The 26,299-nt window shown below is 43.6% G+C and overlaps 2 protein-coding genes across 2 annotated transcripts in view; one reads left to right on the forward strand and one right to left on the reverse strand.

The window, feature by feature from the left end:
- The window catches only part of tm7sf2 (transmembrane 7 superfamily member 2), a 558,775-nt gene that overhangs the window by 415,346 nt on the left and 117,130 nt on the right, over positions 1 to 26,299 (forward strand). The window lies entirely within an intron of this gene.
- Positions 565 to 26,299, reverse strand: part of LOC137355871 (solute carrier family 22 member 6-A-like) — a 30,000-nt gene continuing 4,265 nt past the window's right edge. The window contains exons 3-10 of the mRNA XM_068021477.1: positions 24,476 to 24,630; positions 20,191 to 20,359; positions 12,092 to 12,215; positions 10,297 to 10,412; positions 3,979 to 4,193; positions 3,072 to 3,180; positions 2,042 to 2,245; positions 565 to 909 (exon numbers count right to left, since the gene is read on the reverse strand). Of these exons, the coding sequence (XP_067877578.1) occupies positions 816 to 909; positions 2,042 to 2,245; positions 3,072 to 3,180; positions 3,979 to 4,193; positions 10,297 to 10,412; positions 12,092 to 12,215; positions 20,191 to 20,359; positions 24,476 to 24,630 (1,186 nt within the window). The 3' untranslated portion in view covers positions 565 to 815. The remainder of the gene's footprint in view (positions 910 to 2,041; positions 2,246 to 3,071; positions 3,181 to 3,978; positions 4,194 to 10,296; positions 10,413 to 12,091; positions 12,216 to 20,190; positions 20,360 to 24,475; positions 24,631 to 26,299) is intronic.

The raw sequence follows: 26,299 nt of genomic DNA on the forward strand, positions 1-26,299 counted from the left end.
AACCTTCCTCCTTGTTTAACAGAGAACGAATAGGGGCAGGCAGCTAACCCGCTTCCAGAAGGCAGGTTGGCAATTTAAATATTTTAATGATGCAGGCAGCTGCAGATTTAACCTACTTTGAGAGTTTTGCAGGCTTCGGGAGACCCGACAGCTGAAGCAAGGTGAAGACAGCATGAGGGAGAAGACATCGTTACAGCACTGCTTGTGGGCCAGGAGCATCAGTGCTTCTCCTTCACCCCACAACCTAGCCCCTAAGATCCCCTTCCATCAGACCACCCCATCAAAGACCCTTGGGATCATGGTGATCATCATTATCAGAACCCACCCCCCCCCCCCCCACCAAAGGGGTGAGAGATTAGAGCCCCAACACCACCCTCCCCCGCCCAGATCAGACCTACCTGCTCCTGCAGCCAGCCCTGGAATCCTCCCAGCCGACTGGAAGTCAAGCCTGTCAGTCAGGCTGACTTCTGAGCAGGAAATCTATCAATTACAATAGATGAACGTTGTGGAATTAAAACTCCAAAGCAATTGGGGAAATCCGACCAAAACTCAGCAAACCCCCCAACTCCACCAGCACCAAAATAACCGCCCCATTAATGTCCAGGCCTCAGAATCACATTGTTCCAAACTTGTCTTTTTGTTTTAGATTTGTAATGGTTTCTAATCTAATGTTTATACAGCATCAGAAATATTCCAGGTTAAGGATGCATTATTGTATGACTAGTTGTGTAATGCGTGGCCATGTGTTACAAAACGTCAGTCACCACGTAGCCACTCAGAATGTTGATGTGGTGTTGAAAGTGGATTGTGTCTGGTTAAATGGACTGCTCCATCAGTGATGTGTCTGTTCCCTGCAGTGGAACCTCATCCTTCTTTCGCTCTTTATCTTTTTCAACACCTTTCTTTGCTCTAAGAATACATAAATCATAAAACAGTGATTAGAAAACATTCCAATTTTATTTGTGTATTTCTCAGCTTTACCTCTCTGTTCTGGAGGCACCTCACCCAAGTGACCATTCTTCCGGTGTGAGCAGAGATAGAGTGTGTCAACAGGCAGTTGTCACACCTGAACAAGATCCTTTCCTCACTATCCAGCAGGAGTCTTTGGCTTGTGATCAGGAGTAAGAAATCCTGCTGATTTTCCCCCACCTCTCTCTAACTGGGGCCCTGAGCAATGTTCCCTCTAAGGTGCCCGTGTGCATGAAAGCATGGTAACCCAGAAGCTACCGGCCATGCAAAAGAATTTAAAGGTACCGCACATTGAAAATAGGCTACACACGATGACAAAAAAGAGGAACAAACACCTTCCACTTTGTTCTCTCCCCCACCCCTCTCCCCTTCACTTGCTTAAAACCTAATTATTTTCTAACCTTTACCAGTTCTGATGAAAGGTCACTGACCTGAAAAGCTAACTTTGGTTCTCTCTCCACAGATGCTGCCAGACCTGCTGAGTATTTCCAGTACTTTTTGTTTCTGTTTCAAAGAAGAGGGAAAATTGGTCCTGAGGCCAATTGCAGCATCCTCATTGCTATTGTGGCTGAACTATCTCAGAGCAGACCATGGGCTAAATCTTCTCCTTTACTGCCCATTATCAGGCAAGGTGAAGGAGGTCAGCTGAGGTGAGGTTCCCCGATGGGACCTACCATTTCCAGATGGATGTGTATGACCAGTAAATCTACTCTAATATTATCCTAACTCTTGATGGATGCTGGATAAAACTGTCTGCTAATAGTGAGAGTTTGCTTTATTGTGCAGGAGAATAAGAAAAGGCAAGTGATGAACAACAGTAACAACCTGCATTCATGTACCACTTTTAATGTTAAAACATGTCCCAAGGCATTTCACATAACATAATCAGAGAAAAATGAATGTCAAGCCAAAGGAGGAGATACTAGGAGTGGTGACCAAAAGCTTAGTCAAAGCAGTGTTATGAGTATCAATGCAATAAACCCAGGTCTAAGAGCTTATTGAATTCCAGTAGGTTGTTACCCTTGCTGTCAACTTATAATTCAAATCATAGTGAAATGTTGGCAGTACAAACCTGCTTTCCACCTCCTCAATGGTGTCCGGTATTGGGATGTTGAGTGTTTCCGGAAGGAGAAAGGCAGTAACTCCAGATATTATCGCCACGCCACCATATATTGCCATCGGCAGAAATGCTATGTAATCACCCGTCAGCTGTACAACTGGTGCCACCACGGCTCCGATCCGGGCCATGGTGGTCACAAGTCCCAATCCCGTCTGTCTACAGAGACAAATAGAGTATCAAAAGCTGCTGTTAGAACATTTCACCCATCCTGTCATGAAGGTGCTGTCTCTTGCTGAGTACAGTTTCACAGTCACCGTGCACTAGCCAGAACCTTGCCCAGTTAACTATCCTTCATGCGTGAAAGCCTGGCTGATATTCAGTCATCACAGCCTTACCTGATCAAGTTCTCACCTTGCTGTCCAAACTAGTTTTCAACATAGTTTCACTGAAAAGCTATTTTTCCCCCCGCAGATAAAATGGTACTAAGGAATCGTAGTGCTCTTATTGGTGTCTGGCTGTTATCAGCGCAAAGCACAGCCCAGGCATTGAAGTTTCTGGACTCTATATGCTTAGCAGCTTGTCAAGCAGCATTGTTATGTGCTAGGACATTCAGGGAGCCTTATTTTGTTATTCATGATGACAAAAACATGTTTGAATGCTGTTTACATTGAATGCTCCAGCTCAGCCCATTTTACTTCCTTACACTGTGTTGTCACATCTCAGGCTGAAATGAATCACACTTGAAATCACAGCTTTAACTTTAACAAAGATTTAACAAGTGTTTAATTAAAGACATATGTGGAGCTCTGTTCACTGTTCTCACTACAGCAGCTTAAGTTTATCTGACCTTACAATAACCCCCAGGTCATTGTTTTCCCCAAAGCACAAAGCTACTTTCAGTTTTCCTTCCAAGTACGATATATTCTGTAATATTCAAGCCCACAAGTACAATCATGACACGTGTACCTTTCCCCCGAGACTATCCCTTGATCTTCCAGCCTGGCTGCTGGTTTCACTGGTAGAACGTAACAGAAGAACCCACCTGACCACAGTTGGGTAGAGTTCACCTGCATAGAGAAAGGAACAGCTGAATGCAGAAGCGAGACATCCCTTCCCAACAGCAGCAAATGAAGTTCGTAAGGCCTTCAACTCTAAGAGAGATGGAACAGTGGGAATGTCATTGATGTCATTGCAGGTTAAAAACAACAACTCACAGCGTCACTTGACAGCTTCGCATGCGGCACTCGTGGCAGAACCTGCCTGTCAAGGATTGGCCGTCACAGCCATCAACAAAGGTGCACCAAGAGAAGACACCCCACCTAAATGGATTGTTTGCTGCATGTCCATCATCTCTCGTAGTTGGAAGGATGCCAACCAACCATTGCACAGTATGTTTAATGAATTACTTGACGTGTTTAGATAGATACCCCAAAGCACTATTTTAATGCATGGTCACTGGATAGGGATAAAATCTTGAGTTCTGTTTTCTTACTGAGCTCAAGAATACAGTGCCTAATTGCAGCACTTCAAATGGAGACCCAGCTGAGATCAACTAACTCAGCACAGACAATGAGTTGATCGTTTCCATCTGCACAGGCTAGCGACTAGGTGGTGCTGCTGTGCTCTTGGTCATGGAGAGTAGCATTTCTAATGACCTCTCCTCCTTTGCTGAAAGAGGTGACACTGATACAGTAGGATTGGTTTTAGCCCGAGGCATGTTCAAGGCGAGCGGGAAGAAACTTCCGCTGAGGTGCCACAAACCAGCGGGAGGGACAGCCTTCCTGTTGCGTGACACCAGATCTTGCTATCAGGTTTGGCACATGCAGGTCTTTCGATACTTTTAGTGAAAATATCTTCAGACCACAATATTTTCATGCTTGGCAAGGGCAACCCTCCTGTGTTTGATCTGAGGCCAGTTAAAAGGGAAGATATGTAACTATACCCCTTACCTTTTGGGATGAAGATATTTAATATTATGATGCTCCCTGCCAGGATGAGGGAGGTGCCTTGTGTGAACCGTCTGCCGACATAAATTAATGTGATAACGGCAACAAATTTTGCTGGAATATCGACAGCACCAAAAATGATTTGGATGAGGTAAATATCAACTCCGAATCCTTGCAGGTCTATTGCTAACCCATAATACGCAAAACCCATTGAAAACCTGTTGGAGGAAAAAAAATCATTGAGAATGGATTTTATCAATAACAGCTTGCATTTATAAAGCATCTTTGATGTAGCAAAGCGTCATGAGGTGCTTCACAGGAGTGTTATCAATAAAAGAACCATTTTGACACCAAGCCACAGAAGGAGATATCAGGATAGATGGCCAAAAGCTTGGTCAAAGAGGTTTTAAGGAACATCCGAAAGGAGGAGAGAGGGGTGGAGAGGTTTCGTGAGGGAATTCCAAAGTTAGGGCCCAGGCAGCTGAAAGCACGGCTGCCAATAGTAGAATGTTTATACAAAAGCAAAATACTGTGGTTATTGGAAAACTGAAATAAAAACTGAAAATGCTGGAAATACTCAGCAGGCCTGGCGGCATCTGTGGAGCAAGAGAGACGTTTCAGGTCAATGGCTTATTCTGACGAAAGGTGATCGACCTGAAACATTAACTGTAGAATATTTAAAATTGGGGATGTGCAAGATGCCAGAATTAGAGGAGTGCAGACATCTCAAAGGCTTGTAGGGCTGAAGGAGGTTACAGAAATAGGGAGGGGGAGGCTATGGAGGGATTTGAAAACAAGGATCAGAATTTTAAAATCGATGCTTTGTCACACTGGGAGCCAGTGTAGGTCAGCAAGCACAGGGATGATGAGTGAACAGGAGTTGTGTTAGGTGTAGGCAACAGCATTTTGGATGAGCACAACTTTATTCAGGGTGGAAGGTAGGAAGCCGACCAGGAGAGCATTGGAATAATCAAATCTAGAGGTAACAAAGGAATGATTAGGGTTTCAGCAGCAGATGAACTGAGGCAGGATCGGAGTCAGGTGATGCTACGTAAGTGAAAGTAGGCGGCTTGGTGATGGAGTGGATATCTGGTCGGAAGCTCATTAAAGGGGTCAATCACAACACCAAGGTTGCGAACGTGCTGTCAGCGTACGTGTGGAAGCTGATGTGTTTTCAGCTGATGTGGTTGAGGTCAGCATGTAGATGAGAAATAGAAGGTGGCCAAGTTTAGATCCTTTGGGAGTTCCAGAGGTAACGGTGCGAGAATGTGAAGAGCAGCCATTGCAGGTGATTCTGTGGCTATGATTTAATAGATAAAAATGGAACCAGGCAAGGGCAGTTCCACTCAGCTGGATGACAGAGGAGAGGCATTGAAGGAGGATGACATGGTCAACCATGTCAAAGGCTGCAGGTAAGTCGAGAATAATGAGGAGGGATAGTTTACCAGTCATAGTCACTTGTTACTTTGATAAAGGCCATTTCAGTACTGTAGTGGGGGCTGAAACCTGATTGGAGGGATTCAAACATGGAATAGTGGCAAAGGTGGGCACGGATTTGTGAGTTGACAATGTCTTCAAGGACTTTGGAGAGGAAAGGGAGGTTGGAGATGGGAAGGTAGTTTGCAAGGACACAGGGTGGTCAAGGATAGGATTTTTGAGGAGAGGGAGCATGATGCAAGATTTGAAGGGGAGGGGGACAATACCTGAGAAGAGGGCAATATTAACAACATCAGCTAACATGGGGGCAAGGAAAGGAACTTGGTCAATAGTTTGGGGGGAATTGGATCCTGGAGCAGGAGGTGGGTCTCATGGCTACAATGAGCTCAAAGAGAGTAGGGCAGGAGATGGGACAGAATCTCGACAAAGAGCTCAGGGTTAGGGCAGCTAAGTCAAATTATTTCTCTGAAACATGTCCTTCTCAATTGCAATCTTCCATTCAATTTTAAATATGATTTCAGAGAAAACCAGTCTACTTGCTGACAGTCTTTGCCCTTTCTAGATGCCTCCTGTGACAATAATGTTTCTTTTTGCATGCTTATGAAAGTAAATTTTGCATGGTGAGACTCTCAGCAGAATCTCACGAGATGCAGTAAAGAATGACATGTATTTATATAGTGTCTTTCATGACCTCAGGATGTCCCAAAGTGCTTTACAGCCAAGAAAGTACTTTTGAGTTGTGATCAATGTTTATGGGACAGCAGCTTTCAGAACCACCTCAATAACATGAAAGCCCTATCTCCAAAATGTGTTTCTGTCTAATAAGTCTCTGGGACTGGGCCAGGGACTTGCAAAATTGTCTCTATACTGTTTTAAAATAGCAAGGAAATGAAATTTTAACTTGGTTCTTTGATGAATTCAAAATGAATGACCAGATACACTATTGGTTACAGCTGTATCTGTCATTTGCAGGGATATCATGATTATTTATTTAGGTATTTGGCAAATAACTCACCCCCAAAGCCTATCCATCATCTGCAAGTCACAAGTCAGGAGTGTGATGGAATACTGCCCACTTGCCTGGATGAGTGTAGCCCTAACAACAGTCAAGAAGCTCGACACCATCCAAGGCAAAGCAGGCAGCCTGATTGGCACCCCATGACCTTAAACATTAACACCCTCCACCACCAGTGCACCATGACTGAATTGTGTACCATCTACAAGATACACTGCAGCAACACACCAAGGCTTCTTCAACAGCACTTTCCAAACCTGTGACCTTCGTCACCTAGAAGGACACGGGCAGCAGGGGCATGGGAACACCACCAACTTCAAAGTTGCCCTCTGAGTCACCTACCATCCTGACTTGGAAATACATCGCCGTTCCTTCACTGTCGCTGGGTCAAAATCCTGGAACGCCCTGCCTAACAGCACTGTGGGCGTATCTACACCACAAGGACTGCAGTGGTTCAAGAAAGCGGCTCATCATCAACTTCTCAAGGGCAATTAGGGTCAGCAATAAATGCAGGCCTCAGCAATGACGCCCACATCCCATGAACAAGTAAAATAAAGGCTCTGTTTTTTGATGGTGGGGAATTTTAGTGACCATCAGCAATGCAGACAAGAATTTTTGTTTGCAACTGGCATGTCTTGTGGTGGTAGCCTGTGAAAAGTATAATTCATTGTTTGAATTCCTGAGCCAAGTGTCAATGCATCAACCAGTTACTTTATCAATTGTATGTTCATCAGAAATGGCTGCTGACAAGAGTCTTCAAAAGAATCCAGCCTATAAATGTCAGATCTAGTGATCATTGTGTTCTGTTGTCCAATGCAGGTGTTTGTGGGGGGGGGGGGGTGTACAAAGCTCTATAAGCAGCACTTACATATTAGCACTAAGGTCTGGGGCTAAAATTCCTTGGCCTAGCATTGCTCTTGTTGCGCTAGAGGTGCAAATCGGGAATGGAGGATCTCCACTGAGAATTCGGCTTGTGTTAAGATTTGGGGGGTGTGGGGAGATGGTGGTGATTGAGGGAAGGAATTCCTACAGTAGAAATATCCCCAACCTTAACCTCTCTCCCATCCAGCAACCTGGAATGACCCGTTGTGCAGGTTCCTTTACGTGGTTAATGTGAGACCCACCTACAGGATTCTGGCCTAATTAGTAACCTGACAGCATGATTAATATCATCCTCCTTAAAAAGGGCTAATAAAGCATTTTTTCAGCCTGGCTAATTTCCCAATCTGTGCACCACCGCGCGCCACCCATCCCCCAACAACGACACATCTATATTTGTATGGGAACCTGCCAGAATCATTTAACTGAGGTGAACCCACCCAGGTACTCCGCCAGGTCAGCAGTAGAGGTCACACGCGCTCCCTCTGCCACAGATCTCCCAATAGAGCATGGTCGAGGATTTTCAGCTACAGTATCTAAAAGTTTTAAAAGTGTAGGTAGGAGATTCATGAACTCTGTGAAATAATTATCCAAATTTTATGTATTGTAAAGTGCCACCTATACTATATAGTATTTTGTCTTTATTTCTGATTCTACAAAATCATTTAACTGCAAATAAATCTGATTAGTAGTTTAGCCTGAATAAAGTTGCCTGGCATAATACTTTGTCACATTGATTGACAAGCTACAACACAGAATTACATGCAGGCTAAACAGCAGAAGCAGCTTGCAATAGACAGAGCAAAGCAATCTGACAACCAACGAATCAAATCAAAACACTGCAGTCCTGCCACATCCAGCCGTGAATGGTAGACAATTAAACAACTAACCGGAGGAGACGGCTCCACAAACATCCCCATCCTGAATGATGGGAGAGCACAGCATGTCAGTTTGCAACCATCTTCAGCCAGAAGTGTCAAGTGGAGATCTATCTCAGCCTCCTCTTGAGGTCCCTACCATCACAGATACCAGTCTTCAGGCAATTCGATTCACTCCACGTAATATCAAGCAACGGTTGAAAACACTGGATACAGCTAAGGCTATGGGCCCTGACAATGTACAGCTATAGTATTGAAGACTTGTGCTCCAGAACTATTCACAACCTTAGCCAAGCTGTTCCAGTACAGCTACAACATTGGCATCTATCTAACAATGTGAAAAATTGCCCAGGTGTGTCCTGTCCACAAAAAGCAGGACAAATCCAATCCAGCTAATTACCGCCTCATCAGTCTACTCTCGATCATCAGCGAAGTGCTGGAAGGTATCGTCAACAGTGCTATCGAGCAGCACTTACCCAGCAACAAGCTGCTCACCAATGCTCAGTTTGGTTCCACCAGGGCCGCTCATTCCAGACCTCATTACAGCCTTGGTCCAAAGATGGACAAAACAGCTGAATTCCAGAGGCGAGGTGAAAATGATTGCCCTTGACGTCAAGGCAGCATTTGACCGATTGGGGCATCAAGGAGCCCTAGCCAAATTGAAGTCAATGGGAATCAGGGTGAACATTTTCTACTGGCTGGAGTCATATCTAAAACAAAAGGAAAATGATTGTGGTCGCTAGAGGCTAGTTGGAGGCTAATTATCTCAGCCCCTGGGCATCGCTGCAGGAGTTCCTCAGGGTAGATTCCTAGGCCCAACCATCATCAGCTGCTTCATCAATAACCTTCTCTGTAACATCAGGTCAGAAGTGGGAATGTTCACTGATGATTGCACAATGTTCAGTAACATTCGCAACTCGTCAGATACTGAATCAGTCTGTGCCTGAATACAGCAAGACCTGGACAATATTCAGGCTTGGACTGATAATTGGCAAGTGACATTCGAGCCACATAAGTGCCAGGCAATGACCATCTCCAAAAGGAGAGTTTCTAACCATCTTCCCCTGACATTCAACAGCATTACTATTGCTGAATTCCCCCACCATCAACGTCCTGGAGGTTACCATTGACCAGAAGCTTAACTGGACCAGCCATATAAATACTGTGGCTACAACAGCAGGTCAAAGACTGGGAATTCTGAGGCAAGTAACTCTCCTGACTCGCCAAAACCTGTCCACATCTACAAGGCACAAGTCAGGAGTGTAATGAATGCTCTCTACTAGCCTGGATGAGTGTAACTCCGATAACATACAAGAAGCCCAACACCATCCAAGACAAAGTAGCCCGCTTGGTCGGCACCCCATCCACCACCTTAAATATTTACTCCCTCTACCACTGGTGCACAGTAGCAGAAGTGTGTACCATCTACAAGATGTATTGCAGCAACTCGCCATGGCACCTTTCAAACCTGCATCCTTTGCCACCGAGAAGGACAAGGGCAGCAGGATCATGGGAACGCCAACACCTGCAAGTTCCCCTTCAAGTCACACACCATTCTAACTTGGAACTATATCATCATTCCTTCACTGTGGCTGCGTCAAAATCTTGGAACTCCCTCGTTAATAGCATTGCGGGTGTACCTACACAACATGGATTGCAGCAATTCAAGAAGGCAGCTTACCAACACCTTCTCAAGGGCAATTGGGGATGAGCAACAAATGCTGACCTTGCCAGGGCCGCCCACATTAAAGAATGAATAAAAAAGCAGGCATCTTATATGAATGCTAATAAAAATTTACCAAGATTGGGATTCATTCTTAGACCCACTAAGTTAACTTGGTGTGGGAGATTGTTAGAGCCATAGGTTCCACTTATAAAAGGTGCAGTCTGCTTACATAAATTATCGTCAAGCATTTGCATCAAAAAACTTGAACCATAACAACCCATTTCCTCAGTCCGTTCCCTTTATTCCTGTTCCTTTTCATACCATCAAACCACCCCACAACCTACATCCCCCACCTCATCCCAACCTTCTGATGTCCTCTGTAGATAGCTATCATGTTACAACTATCTTGTTACCCAGTTAAGAGACCACATTATCTAATAACTTACCAAATAAGCATGGAACAGCAGGTTGTCTTGCACATGATGGGTGTTTTGAACAGATCTAGCACACTGTACGTTTCCTTGGTGTTTGACAGCTCTTTCTTCATATTTGACTTGAGAATCTTTGGGAACATACACACACAATGATATGACACATCAGCACTGAACATGTCCCATTCATTGCAATACCCAGCCATGTGATTACTCCATGTCTCAGTCTTATTAAGAAGAGAACTGAGAAAGTTACATGACTAGCCAAGGTTTTCACAAAGGTTAAAGGTTAAAGACAAGGTTAAAGACAAGATGTGGTAAGGCAGGAATTGTAGGTCCACTTAGATTTTAGGTTGAAGTAGGATGGAAAGAATGGGAAAGAATGCATTGGAGTAGAAGACTTGTTTATCACAGATGAGAGTGCAACAGAGAGGAAGTGAATGTAGGATGGTACCTTTACAGCTTTGAAGGAATAAGAAGGGGAACCTTCAGAAGAACACCAAGGGAAGAAGTATTACTAAAATAGGGCGACTAGAAATACTACCAGGACCAACAGGATGAATCGACTTTGAGGCTAGCATTAAGAGGTCAGAAGACAAGTTTTCGCTACTGTCCTGCCCACGAGTGTGAGAGAGGGTTGGAAACAAGTCCTCAGACACAGGAGCTATACTCATGTTCTGGAAGGACATGTATTTTATAGAGGATTAGGGATTGTTAACTGTGAAAGAAGTGCTTGGTACGAAAGAGCAACTGAAGGGCTTGAAGCCACCTTTCACAATCATACATGATGAAAGAACTCTACTTGAGGTCAGAAACAGTGATGAGACCAAGGATGCCAATAAATGAAAGGAGGGGGGAGCATCAAAAGAAAAGCAAAAGCGTATATTTATCCAGTGCCTTATCACATCTACCCAATGCTCCAAAGTGTGTGATAACCAAGGAATTACTTGTTATGAAGGTGTGCTTAGTTTTTAAAAGTCTGAAGATTAAAGTGAGATTGAAAGGCTGGGAGGGGCTTTGAGACCCTGGGAGAGTCTCTTGTGATAATTTTAACTCTGTTTAAAATGAAATAACACCTCTGCTAAAATTGTGGCGAGAGGGAATCCAGATGAATGCGTTGAGCATTTCTATGCTATTATTCTATAGCATACTTTCAGTCAAACAGCATGAAGAGATTGAGATTATGCAGCTTTAACCATGGCCAAAATGTGGAAATTTCATTTGAAACTTGAGCAGATTGTAAAGCCTAGATTGTCAGTAGAAAGCAATGTATCATCCAAATACCTACACTGTAAAAAAAAGAAAGACTTGTATTTATGTAGCTGCTTTCACAATCTCAGGATGTCCCAAAGCACTTTGCAGCCAATGAAGTACTTTTGCAGTGTAATCACTGTTGCAATGTAGGAAACATGGCAGCCACTTTGCACACAGCAAGATCCCACAAATAGCAATCTGATAATGATCAGATAATCTGTTTTAGTGATGTTGGTCGTGGGATAAATATTGGCCAGGATACCGTGCTCTTCAAAACAGTGTCGTGGGATCTTTTACATCCATCTGAGAAGGCAAGTGGGACCTTGGTTTAATAGCTCATCTGAAAGACGGCACCTCCAGCAGTGCAGCACTCCTTCAGTACTGCACTGGGAGTGTGAGCCTAGATTTTTGTGCTCAGGTCTCTGGAGCAGAACTTAAACCCACAATCTTCAGACTCAGAGGCGAGGGTGCTACTAACTGAGCCACAAAACACCAATTCAATGATGTGCCAATTGCGATGACTATATGTAAAACATTTTTTAATATCAGCACTTACTGCGGTGGTGAGTTTTTCTCCTTCTTCCTCCTTGCCATTCAGTTTTGCCACCCTCTTGAGTTGTTTCAAAGCTAAGTCAGCCTTGTCATTTAGAATGAGCCAACGAGCAGACTCAGGGAACCACCTGTGAGTATGATCATAAATAGCACCTCAGCAGTAGAAACACTCCCAAAGTAGCTGAGGATAATTCATCAGGACAGTATTGTGTTAATTGTTAAGCAAACATTTTCCTGTACTGAGTATGATAAATTTACAGTGCTACTTCAGAGTGCTTTTCTTTGCAGTTTTCTCCCTCTCCTCCCCTCCCCAAGCCACTGATCCCCACTATAATATATTCTTCAGGTGACAGCAGCCTTCTGTAATTCAGCCAGGCAGTCTTACTTTATGTGTCAGCTTTGATGGTGAGTTAGGAGGTTATTTCACTAAGAGGTAGGAATTGCAGCCAAATCCAACAATTCTGGTCTCACATGCCTGCATTTTTCAGTATGGGTTGCTAAAAAGCAATTAGGAGTGGGAGCCCTTCCTGTTTTTCTGTAGTATAATTGTCTGAAAGGGTTAATGATTGAGATTGTGTAAAGGATATCTCCCACCATGATGATGTAAGAGATCACATGTACAAAAGACTGGTGGGACATGCAGTGTGGCTTCAGAGGAGTCACACAGTCTTGTGGAAAGCTGTACATAGTTAGAATGTAATAAAGAGTTAATGTTCAAAGTACAGAAGACTCAGGAATCTCTCTAAGCTAGACTAACTAAGTATATTAGGATGGCAGCAGACAAACCAAACGTACAACATGGTGAACAGTGGTGGGATGGTGACCATGGAACACCCAGGGATGGAATTTGAAGAAATACTTTGATGAAGGCTGACCTGAAAAAAACGCCAAAACTGCAGAACTCGAGAAGAGGCAGTGAAAAGAAAAAACTCCAGAGCTGTTCCGTGGACGAAGGAGGCATGGAGAGTCGGGAAATTGGCTTGTAGGGGCATTAGGGCTGCACCACAGAGGTGTCTGTGAAAACAAATTCCGGTCCAGCAATCACAGGCTTCAAGCCGGAGAACCAAGCAACGATCTGGGGTCTGGTAAGCAACTTGTAAAGAGGCAAAAAAAAAAAATTGTTCAAAACAGCACTAGGCAGGCTGCCTCGGGAAAACAGAAAGTCCTTCGTGAGGGTAGATCCAAGGTTGGTGCCATTGCAGGTGGCGACCAGATTCAGTGAAAGAAGAGACTGCAAATACTCGATCCTAAGTGAAGGGTGTAAAAGGAGTATAGCAGAAAGGAGAAACAGTGACCATACTGGGAGTCAGCACGAGGTTGACAAGTGTGAGCAACTTCCAATACTGGAGGGAAAATTTTAAAATAAAGTAAGCTGCATAGAAAGCCATGGATCTTAAATTCATAGTACCAGAGAGGTTTGGGCATACAGAAGAACCAAATCAAACCCAAAATTGCTCATTCTGGCAAAAAAGTTTTTTGAGATATAGAATTGCTTCCAAATTAGACAGCCAGTCTGAAGCAGAGCAGCTTCACACATTGCTGTATTCCATTGGGGCAATAGCAGACAATGTTATTGCAAGACAAGTCATTAATGAGACATCAGATAAATTTGATGAAGTTTTAAAAGCCTTTGATAGCTATTTCAACCTGAAGAGCAATATGATTCTGAAAAGGGCAACATTTAACAAAAGGGTCCAGAAACCAGGTGAAACAGTTGATGCTTTTATTAATGACCTTTACACACTAGCTGAAAGATGTGAATATGGAGACCTAAAAGCAGAATTAATAAGAGACTGCATTGTAGTTAGTATTGCTGATGAATCCCTATGAGATTTATTGTAGTCTAAAGAAGACCTCACCCTAGAAAAAGCAATTCAGCTGGTGAGACAAGCAGAGGTCCGGAAGAAGAGCAGAGCAATCCTGAGAGGTGAAGAAAGACCTTGGTTCAGGAAACCTTCAGCCACCATACAGTTCCTTCATCAGAGGGCTGTAAAAGAAGCACCAGAAAAGAAGGGGGGGTTATGGGGGGGGTGGGGGGAGGGGGTGCGTGCAAGAAGCAGTGAAACCCTGCCAGCATTGTGGCACCAAAAAGACTCACAGGCGTGAACAGTGTCCTGCAAACAAAGCAGAATGCTTCCATTGTAAGAAAATTGGCCATTTTGGGAAGATGTACTAAAGTAAAATCTCTACTCCCACAGGTTTGAAAGAAAAAATCTTCAAGCATAGAGTTGTTAATGAATTTGAACAATCTCTATCAGGAGGGAAATCAGAAGACTTCCTTGTTGAGATCGATGATGCTAAAATCAGGCATTTTGGTCAGCAGATATATGTCAATGGACATATCACAAATTTTAAACGAGACATGACGGTCTTATCAGACAAAGAACTGTGGTTATCAACGCATTACCTGCAACCAACAGAAACTCAGTTACATGGCCCAGGAGGGATTGAACAGAAAGTCAAGGGAAAGCTACAGGCAACACTCCAGCACAAGAGAAAGCAGATATTAGAAACATTGTATGTTCTACGGAATCAAGAATTCTCTCTCTTCAGTAGAAGAGCTTCATCTTATAAGAAAAGTGGAAGAAATTAAGCAACAAGAATCCAGGAGTCATTCCCGAAAAGACTTCCCGAAATTATTTACTGGTCCAGGAAGACTGAAGATCAAATATAGTATTACTTTGTGAAAAGATGCTAGACCAGTCTCTCTTTTCATGCCTAGGAAGATACTACACCCACTAATGAAGCAAGTCCAACATCAGCCAGAAGAGATGACTGGGATGGGAGTCATTTCTTCTGTCACTGAGCCTACAGAGTGGTGTTCAGGAATGGTTCCAGTTCCTAAACCTAATGGTAATCTTCGCATTTGTGTACATTTAACTCAATAAGGCTGTGGCAAGAAAAGTTCATCCGATGTCCTCAGTGGACGAAAGTTTGGCAAAGTTATCCAAAAGTACCATGTTCATGAAGCTTGATGTGAATAGTAGCTTTTGGCAAGTTCCTTTGGATACGAAGTCAAGGTTATTGACAACTTCAGTACTCCATTCGGAAGATTTTGTTTTAAACATTTACCATTCAGTTATAACATCAGCACCAGAAATATTCCAAAGAAATATCTCGAATATTCTACAGGACCTTAAAGGCATAATATGCCATATGGAAGACATCTTAGTTCATGGTGAATTCATTGAAGAACATGATTTGAGGGTTAGAGCGATTTTGAATCATTTACAAGAAGAAGGCCTGACACAACGAAAAGTGTCAATTTTCAAAAACAGCAATTCATTTTTTAGGACACATTGTTAGTAGCAACTTCACAATGACAGACCTGCAAAAGGCAAGAGCCATTAGTGAATTCCCACTTCCTACATCTGTCCAAGATCTTCAACGATTTCTTGGAATGGTCAATCAGTTGGCGAAATCTTTACCCAATATAGTGCAAGTTACTGAGCACTTACAACAACTATTAAGGAGAGCTCAGGCATGGTGTTGGAATGCACATGAGGAGCAAGCATTTCAAAAGATCGAGGAGATGCTGATTTCACTGGATATTTTACCAATTGTAACTCCTCACCGCCAACCACAATTATAGCAGATGCCTTATCTACAGGGATAGGGGCAGTCCTTTTTCAAGAACAACTAGATGGATGTCAAAGCCCGGTTTATTATGTGTCATGAGCATTGTCTGAGACTGAGATCAGGTACACTGTCATAGAGAAAGAAGCTCTCACAGTCACATGGGCTGTGAGCAGTTCTCAGATTATATTATCGGCTTAAAGGTTGTCATAGAGACAGACCACAAACCTTTATTTTCCTTACTTGATTTAAAGGAACACACTAGGATGCCTCTGCGAATCCAGAGATTCCGGTTGAGGCTAATGAGGTTCACGTACGAAACTGTATATGGGCAGGGCAAGCAACAAATGACAGCAGATGCATTGACAGAGCTACTGTCGATGATCCTACACAACAGGAAGTTAACTTTATTAATGAAATCGAGTCATATTCTCAGTTTACTTCATCACAATAACTATCAAGTTCAAAAAAACTCCAGGAAATTCATCATGATCAGATGCAAGATGAAGAATGCATCTATATCCACCAATATTGTAAGCAAGGCTGGCCTTCTTCGAACACAGAAGACACTTTACAATTGCAGATGATTTGCTGTTATATGATGAGAGGCTGGTGATTCCAGAGTCACTCCGGGTAGACATCTTGGAGAAAATACACCAGGGCTACATGGGTATAACAAAATGTAGAGCACGGGCTCAGTTGTCCATGTAGTGGCTGGGAATATCGAGAGATTACAGCAGAAATGATTTCTAATTGCCAGGTAAGTTCAGTGCACAGACAGAATCAGAGGAAACCCCTTATGTCGACCTAGTTCCCAACCAGATCGTGGGAACATCTGGGGGTGGATCCATTTATGTTTAATGGAAAATCCTACCTGATTGTCATCAACTATTTTTGAAGGTGGATCAAAGGACAAATATTTGTACACAATGACAACGGAGATAGTCATTCGAGTGTTACAAGAAATCTTTGCAGCACATGGTGCATGACCAGATAGTTTCCGATAACGGACCACAATTTGCAAACGACTACTTCATGCACTTTGCGGAAAAATGTAGCTTTGTACATCTTACAAGTTCCCCTAGATATCCACAATCTAATGAAGAAGCTGAGAGAGTAGTCAGAACTGTCAAAGCACTGTTAAGGAAAAATCAAGATTTTCAATTGGCACTCATAAACTATAGAACTACTCCATTGATATGCATCTTAGCAGCATTAGAACTGTTGATGGGAAGGAAGCTTAGAACACAACTTCCAATCCTACCCAAAAAGTTACTTCCAGGGCTAGAAGACCAGGATTAACAGAGAGTTCAAGACTTACCGAGAAAAGTCTTATCGAAAGCAACAAGCCTATCATTATAATTTTTTTTTATGTGGGGTAGGTACACCCACAGTGCTGTTAGGGACGGAGTTCCAGGATTTTGATCCAGTGACAGTGAAGGAACGGTGATATAGTTCCAAGTCAGGATGGTGTGTGACTTGGAGGGGAACTTGCAGATGGTGGTGTTCCCATGTATTTGCTGCCCTTGTCCTTCTAGTTGGTAGAGGTCGCGGGTTTGGAAGGTGCTGTCTAAGGAGCCTTGGTGCATTGCTGCAGTGCATCTTGTAGATGGTACACACTGCTGCGTCGGTGGTGGAGGGAGTGAATGTTTGTAGATGGGGTGCCAATCAAGCGGGCTGCTTTGTCCCGGATGGTGTCGAGCTTCTTGAGTGTTGTTGGAGCTGCACCCATCCAGGCAAGTGGAGAGTATTCCATCACACTCCTGACTTGTGCCTTGTAGATTGTGGACAGGCTTTGGGGGAGTCAGGAGGTAAGTTACTCGCCTCAGGATTCCTAGCCTCTGACCTGCTCTTGTAGCCACGGTATTTATATGGCTACTCCAGTTCAGTTTTCAGTCAATGGTAGCCCCTAGGATGTTGATAGTGGGGGATTCAGCGATGGTAATGCCGTTGAATGTCAAGGGGAGATGGTTAGATTCTCTCTTGTGGGAGATGGTTATTGCCTGGCACTTGTGTGGCGCGAATGTTACTTGCCACTTATCAGTCCAAGCCTGGATATTGTCCAGGTCTTGCTGCATTTGTACACAGACTGCTTCAGTATCTGAGGAGTCGCGAATGGTGCTGAACATTGTGCAATCATCAGCGAACATCCCCACTTCTGACCTTATGATTGAAGGAAGGTCATTGATGAAGCAGCTGAAGATGGTTGGGCCTAGGACACTACCCTGAGGTACTCCTGCAGTGATGTCCTGGAGCTCAGATGATTGACCTCCAACAACCACAACCATCTTCCTTTGCGCTCGGTATGACTCCAGCCAGCGGAGGGTTTTCCCCCTGATTCCCATTGACCTCAGTTTTGCTAGGGCTCCTTGATGCCATACTCGGTCAAATGCTGCCTTCATGTCAAGGGCAGTCACTCTCACCTCACCTCTTAATAAGAAATACTGTACCTGGATCCAACCTAAGTTGACTGAAGGACAAAAGGTATGTGTATGAGACCAAGTCAGTGAAGCAGTAATCATCCAGAGAGATGACAAGCAACAGAAATCTTATTTACTACATACTTCAGAAGGTACTATAAGAAGAAGCAGGAGAAATCTTATTCCTATTCATCAAAGACGTCTATCAGTCATACATTTGAACGAACCAGATGTTGACCCTGAAATTCAGAAAGCAAATCTCAGTGAAGGCCATCCAAGTCAAGAAACAAGAGTTCAGAGAAAAATTACTAATCTTCCACATCTGACAATAACACGGTCAGGGAGCGTCGTGAAGCCTCGTGACAGATTGAATCTGTGATGTCATAAACTTGGAAGGGATATGTAGTATGTAAAAACAAAAATGTGAATGTGTAAATACAAATGAATGTATAAATATGTAAATGGATAAAGACTTGGCGGGAGATGTAGTATAAGGGTCTGAAAGAATACCTCCCACCACCATGATGTAAGACATCACATGAGAGAGACTGGAGGGAGATGCAGTGTGGCTTCAGAGGAGTCACACAGTCTGGTGTAAAGCTGCACATATTTAGAATGTAATAAAGAGTTAATGTTCAAAGTTCAGAAGACTCAGGAATCTCTCTAAGCTAGACTAACTAAGTATATTAAGGTGGCAGCAGACAAACCAAATTTTCCACTTGCAAGCTCAGGAGTGATGTGGCCAATAGTAACATCTCTACTGATGCGCTGGATGAGATCAACACACTCTTTCCAAATCAGGAATGAAACCTAGGACCTGGCGGACTCTCTGAATCGCTTAAGGCTGTAGTAGCATCGTATTTACCCAATTATGTCTTCAGATAACTCTTCTGTGTGTCTGTGAAAGTACTAGGTAACTGCTCCCTGTCGAATTGAACTTCAGTACTTAAATTAAAAGACACATGAAGGGCTGGATTTTATTTTCCTGCTGGCTAACAAAAATGGCGACCTATACACACCGCCACGATCTTGAGCACAGCAGATCATTTATATATGCAGGGCAGTAGCCCCATTCCCCACCCCCCCCCTCCCCCCAGTCAGATAGTGGGGGCGGCCTCGGCAATGCCGTGAACGTCATCAGCTGTCTTTGTGCAGGCGCTTGCGCCATTTGTAAAGGGCTGCCAGCCCTGCTCAGAGAATGCAGAGTTGTGCCATTTCCCCGTCCACTACATTAAAGATAAATGTTTGGCCTGTTCCCCCCCACCCCAATACACTGAAATTGCAGGGTTGACCCCCTTCGCCCCCCTACTGCACAAAGTGCAGAGTTGACTCCTCTCCCCCCTTCACAAGTGCACAAAGTGCAGAGGTCACCCCTCCCCACCCACACTAAAAATGCAGAGTTAACCTCCCCACCCCCCCCCCCCCCCCCACTCCCCACAACACTAAAACTGCTGTGATTCCCCCTTCCCCACCTTGGTGGCGCCAGCTTTCCCTGGACGGTAACCTGAAGGCGCGCAAGTGCCTCCCATCACACTGAAGATGCGGATCTGACAGTCAGATCGCGGGGAATTGGATTTAAATGTATGCATAAAGTTAATTTCGATATCTAAAGTTGGGTTTCGTCGAGGAGTGGCGGGGGTGCCGCCATGGAGCTTCGCCACCGCCGGAAGATCGGGCCCGGCATTGGGCTCAATGGTCGGCCGCTGCTGCTGCAATGTTCTGGCCCCACCCCCCCACGGAGCCCGATATCTGGGAGCTTGTTGTACACATATGGGCTGCCATATTTCCCTACAGAACAACACTCTTTCCTTCTTATTATTGAGCTTAATACTGAGTGTTGGCAGGCGACTGGACTGTGGGGCATCCCCATGTGCATATTATTTCCACAGGTCAGTGGATACTGATCAAAAGGAAGAACGGTAGCTATTTTTTTACTATCCTCTGGCCAGTTTTAACACTCACCATGAATCAGAAACTGAACCTGGAGGGGTCCTGTCTTATGGTTCAGTAACATAGCAGGCAGTGCATTCCTCCACAAAGCTGCACTCATATTAAAAGGGTGTTTACAAGGCTATCTTATATTACCAGAATGATTACTGCATTTTACCATGAGTAGAGGAAGAAGACATAAAATGGGACAGTCACTGCGAACTGAAGCCATCGCCAATCTTGGATTCCGTATGCTATGCCAGCCAGGAGTAGCTGACCAAAGGTGTAGGAATAATTGAAATAACTTGAAACTGCAGTTCGCACTTTTGTTGGGATCCACTCAATACCTGAAGGGAAATAAGAGAGGAATTCACGATACTAAATAAACTGGGAAAGCTTATATAAAGAACTTCCAATTATATCACGCCTTTCATGACTTTAGGATGTCCCAAAGCAACTCACAGCCAATGAATTACTTTTGAAATTAAGGTACTGATATAATGTAGCCAATCACAGCAGCTAATCTCTGCACAGCAAGATCCCACAAACAGCAATGAGATATGTAGCCAGATAATCTTTTGAGTGATGTTACTTGAGGGAACAATATTAGCTAGCAAACCTCTTCTGCACATCTTCAAATAGTTGCATGGGATCTTTTATGTTGTTGCGAAAGTGCTTCCATTATTTTAATTTTTTTTTGAGAATTTGTGTTAAAACTGGTAAGATTCCATGGATGTGTTTTTTTTTTAACCAAGTTCACCGACAGGATAAGATGTTGTTTGAAAGCCACCGGTGCTGGAGGCCACATGTAATTTGGGCTCAGAAAACAGCAGAACCCTTGATGACTTGGGAAAAATGGTTACAGAGAAGCCACATGTCAAGGTTTATGGGGGTCAGGAGGTCGACTCTCTGTTTGGGGATTAGGCATTGTTTTCAGTTGTGGTGAGAACTGTTTGAAGACAGTTGGTGTTTTCCTGCCCAGGAAAAAGATATCACCCAGCTCACCTCCTCTACTTTTTTGAAGAAATCCTGTCAAGATTCAGTGTTGTTTATGGAAAAAATCCCTGGTGCTGTCTAGCTCCTGAGGAACTGGAAAAAAATCATGTGATTCAAGTGTGTGCTGGTGGAAAAATCCTGATACCACTTTTCTCCTAGAAAGGCTACTCAAATAATTCTCAACATCTTCAGAACGGCTGCTTCTGAAACAATCCTAGTGACTCGTCTCCGTATACCCGGATGCCAGACCAAAAAAGGGACAACTGACTTCCTGCCATATCTTTCTTTTTTCGTCAAGAATTAGCAAGTATTTGGCAAAGTAGTTTTTTTTTTGTTTCTTTTTTGTAACAGACCTCTGCAGAGTGAATTTCTCTATTTTTTCCAGTCGGTGTGTGAGTGTAATTGTGGAATTTTTAAAAAGGGAACTTCCATATTTTAATTGGTGTGTTAATGCTCTGCATCATTACTGGTTAAGTCTTGTTGTTTATTCAAGAAACCTGGTTGGCGTATTTTATTCTGCAGATACAAAATAGATTATCTGATTGGCTGTATCGGTAACCGGGTAAACAGTTAAATAGATGTTGTGACCTGTGGAGAAGTAGAACTAGAAAAGACTGTGCACTCCTCCCACGATGGTGGTAACAACGTCCACCTGTGGGGGCAGATGGGGGCCTCGGTTTAATGTCTCATCTGAAAGACAGAACCTCCAACAGTGCAGCATTCCCTCAGTACTGCACTGGAGGTCAGCCTAGATTAGATTCTCAAGAACATAAGAAATAGGAGCAGGCGTAGGCCATTTAGCCCTTCGAGCCTATTCCGCTATTCATTGAGATCATGGCTGATCTTTTACCTCAACTCCACCTTCTCACCTTCTCGCACTATCCCCATGTACGTTAATTCACTTAGTACCCAAAAATCTGTCTTGTTTATACTCAACAACTGAGCATCCACAGCTCTCTGGGGTAGAGAATTCCCAAGATTTACAACTCTGAGTGAAGAAACGTCTCCTCATCTCAGTCCTAAATGGCTGACTTCTTATTCTAAGACCCTTGATGAGAACCCACAGTTCTAGACACCCCAGCATCCTCCAGCATCCAGCCTGTCAAGGCCCTTAAGAATTTTATATGTTTCACTTAGGTTTTCTCTCATTCTTCTAAATTCTAGGGATTATAGGCCTAGTCTATTCAATCTCTCCTCCTAGGACAATCCTTGCATCCCCAGAAATCAGTCTAGTGAACATTTGTTGCACTCCCTCGAAGACAAGAATATCATTCCTTTGGTGAGGAGACCAAAACTGTATACAGTACTCCAGGTATGGTCTCCCCAAGGCCCTATACAATTGTAGTAAGACTTCTTTACACTTATACTTCAATCCTTTTCCAACCTGAGACCTCTACCACTTTGAAGAACAAGGGAAGCAGGCGCATGTGAACACTATCACCTGCTGTTCCCCTCCAAGTCACACATCATCCTGACTTGGAACTATATCACTGTTCCTTCACTATTACTGGGCCAAAATTCTGGAACTCCCTACCTAACAGCACTGTGGGTGTACCAGTACCACTTCAACTACAGCGGTTCAAGAAGGCAGCTCACCACCACCTTCTCAAAGACAATTAGGGATGGGCAATAAATGCTGGACTTGCCAGTGATGCTCACATCCCATGAATGAATAACAAAATGGCTAACATATCATTTGCCTTCTTAATTGCTTGCTGTACCTGCATGTTAATTTTCTGTGACTCATGTGCAAGAACAGTAAGGTCCTGTAGTATAAGGATGTAAAGGTTGAGAGTGATATAAGAGTGATGCTGTAACAGTCACATGGTATAGGCTTGAGGAGAAGAAGAGATAGCAACACAGAGGATGCTAGCTTTTGAGGCTTGGGGAGAGTGTATATAGTGAATGTAAATAATAAAGAGTTGTTAGTTGACTTTATCCAGGGTCTAAAACTTTCTCCAGAATCCCCTAGCAACGCCACAAATACAACAACACACAACAGATCTCTTTCAGTACCAACATTTCCCAGTCAGAGTCGAGCCAGGATGAATTTATAAAGGGTAGGTCATGCCTGACAATCTGATTGAATTTTTTATAGAGGTGACTAAAGTAGTGGACAGGGGAATGTCTATGAATGTTATTTATATGGACTTCCAGAAGGCATTTGATAGAGGTATGAGACCGCTAGCTAAAGTTGAAGCTCATGGCATTGAAGGAAAATTATTGACCTGGTTAGGAAGGGTTCAGCAGCAGGAGATAAAAAATAGGGATAATTGATAGATACTCGACAGAATGTGACTAATGTCCTGCAAGGATCTGTGTTGGAGCTTCAACTACTCACTGTATTTATTAATGCCTTTGATGTTAGGATAGAAAGCCACATATCTAAATTTGCCAATGACAGAAAGGTAGGCAGCATTGAAAGCAGCGTAGATGGGAGCGTAACATTACAAAGAGATATTGATAGGTTAAGTGAATAGGCAAAACTGTGGCAAATGCACAGGCATATCTAAGTTCGCAGATGGCACGAAAATTGGTGGTGCCGTAAATAGTGAGGAGGAAAGCCTTAGATTACAGGACGATATAGATGGGCTTGTAAGATGTGCAGAGCAGTGGCAAATGGAATTTAATCCTGAGAAGTGTGAGGTGATGCATTTTGGAAGGATTAACAAGACAAGGGAATATACAATGAATGGTAGGACCCTAGGAAGTACAGAGGGTCAGAGGGACCTCGGTGTACTTGTCCATAGATCTTCCAAAGAAGGGTCACTGACCCGAATCGTTAACTCTGCTTCTCTTTCCTCAGATGCTGCCAGACCTGCTGAGTGGTTCCAGCATTTCTTGTTTTTACTTTAAAGTTTCTGTTAGGTGACACATGGTACTCTCCCCTGGTGTGACCACACATTGGACCAGGATATGGAAATCATGGCTATCTATTGATGTCTGAATGGGAACCATTCTGTTATAATGGTGTTACTTCACTCCTATTCATTTTGGTTTGGGCTATGAGTCAGTCTGTCTCCAGAACCTTTTGTCAATATGCAGTGGTGCTCCTTTCAATTTCAATGGATTCTCCCCAGATCTATTTCAGACAAGGTCAATGAGTTTCATCCTCAACAGACAGATACAGGAGGGGTCATGTGACTGCCAGTCCTTTTTGTCTGTGGCACAACTGCCGTGTTCTTGTGGTTCAGTTTAACAGTTGACTTTTTATTTTCATAATTCCTCCAATTCATTGTTTATTTCATCATGGCTCCTTCCAAGCATGATAATTCTAACTTTCAAAGATTTAAACTACTTGTCAATGAGAATGTGAGGTGCACTGTTTTGGATCGCTTAACTTTTTTTCCTCTTGGTGCCAGATATGGAGATATCCCAGTTCTGATAGGGACTTGGGTTGCTGTAGTGACTCTTTCATTGCCCCTAAGAGATAATTACAAAGGAACAAAACTAAGCGTATCACTTACTGAGGCAGTTATTGTTGAGCATGACCCCTGACACTGCCATCCCACATAGAAACCTCCAGAAGCAGAACAAGGGGTAGGAAGAGGAGAAAGCTCCACATGTTCCAGAGACTGCCATCTGGAAGTGGGACCATAGCAGCAAAGTCCGCCGCCCAAACCTAACAAAATAGACGCAGGGTAAACAACAAGATAAAGTAACCCACTTGTTAACATGCCTTTCACCTGATTTAGCAGTATAGGTAAATGCTTCAGCTGCCCATGTTGTCTCTTTAATTGCATGGTTAATCTTTGGACCTAGTTCTGTTTAATCTTTCATGTTGTACATGACTTTTAAACCTTCGAGATTTACCAGCTATCAGCGCGCTGAGAGGTAGTACTAAACTGTTACAGCAACAGTGGCAACATGAGGAGGCACCGGTTCCCTCATCCAGCAAATTGTACACATTGCCACCTTTTTCAGACTCCTGTTTAGGTTGGGAGCCTTGTTTAACTACCATGAATCATGTGTTATTTTCAGTCAGACAGTAGATCTTAGATTATAAGTTAATTTCCTGTAGTCATTTACATCATGAAGAACTCTCGTTTCCTTTATGGGGCAGGCCTTTCACTGGAGCTTTGTGCTTTTAATTGGGAAAGCAGGGTGAAGGGCCACAGCGACACAAACAAGGTTAGAAAGTGGGGGAGAATTATACAGGATATACAGCACAGAAACAGGGGCCCAACTCGGTCATTCTGGTGTTTTTACTACACACAGGCCTGCCCTCATTCCATCTACCTCATCTCAGTCCTTCAACATATCTTTGTATTCCTTTTCTCTCATGTGCTCATTTCTTCTGAAAGCACCTAAGCTATTTGATAACATATAACTTTGTTTTACACATTCTTTGATGAGAAGTGTAGAAGTTGGTGTCTCGAATCCAATCTCAATTTTGGAATTTATTTGCCCTTACCCAGGATACCCATTTGTACTGGTCAAGTGACTTTTTTTCAATTAAGGCAGTAACTTTGAATAATTTCATTGTACAGCTTACCACTAGCAGTTAATAATGACGCAAGTGCCCTGATGGTTCAGTTGCTAAGTACACTTGGAACCAAATTTTAAATACAGTTTATTTCCCACAAGTGAGTACTGTTTTCTGTGCTAGACTTTTTGTACCCTTTCAGACGTCTTGATTGTATGTGAATCTCTTCAGTTGTTTGTGCTTAGTAAGCCTTCTTGGATATATATGTATCTAAAAGATGGCTGTCTGGAGTTTCTTAGACCCCAGTGTTTATAGGGAGGCATGGAGGGAATTTGAAAACGGCTGAAAAACCCAGCAAAGCCAGACTTAATGGCAAGATCTCATCAATTTTCTTCTGTTCTGTTTTCCGTCTGGTAGCCAGCCGAATAAACAGCCGGGACGGAATCACAGCAGCAAGAGCTCGCAGCCTGGGACTCTTGGGTAAATGAGAATGGCCCATTGTATCCCCTTTTGGCCAGCGGAAGGGGGGAATAAACCATGTTAGGGAGGGCGAAGAGAGGTAGACTGCAATTGAGAGGGAGGGGAGAGAGGCCGAAATCAGGAAGGGTGAAGCCACAAATGGGAGGGGGTTGAGTGCAAAAGAGCAAGGTAGGCCGTGATGGGGAAAGGGGCTACGATTGGAAGAAGGGGAGAGAGGTAGGCTGTGATCGGGGGTGGAGGCGGGGGTCAGGAAGAGGAGAGAGGGGTTGATATCAGGTAGCGGGGTGAGAGGGCACAAACAGGAGTTGGGGGGAGAGAGGTAGGCTGTGATTGCTATGGGGGAAGAACATGGGATTGGGAGAGGGGGAGAGAGAGACCGTGATTA

Source organism: Heterodontus francisci, chromosome 44 (genome assembly GCF_036365525.1).
Source record: "Heterodontus francisci isolate sHetFra1 chromosome 44, sHetFra1.hap1, whole genome shotgun sequence".
NCBI lineage: Eukaryota > Metazoa > Chordata > Chondrichthyes > Heterodontiformes > Heterodontidae > Heterodontus > Heterodontus francisci.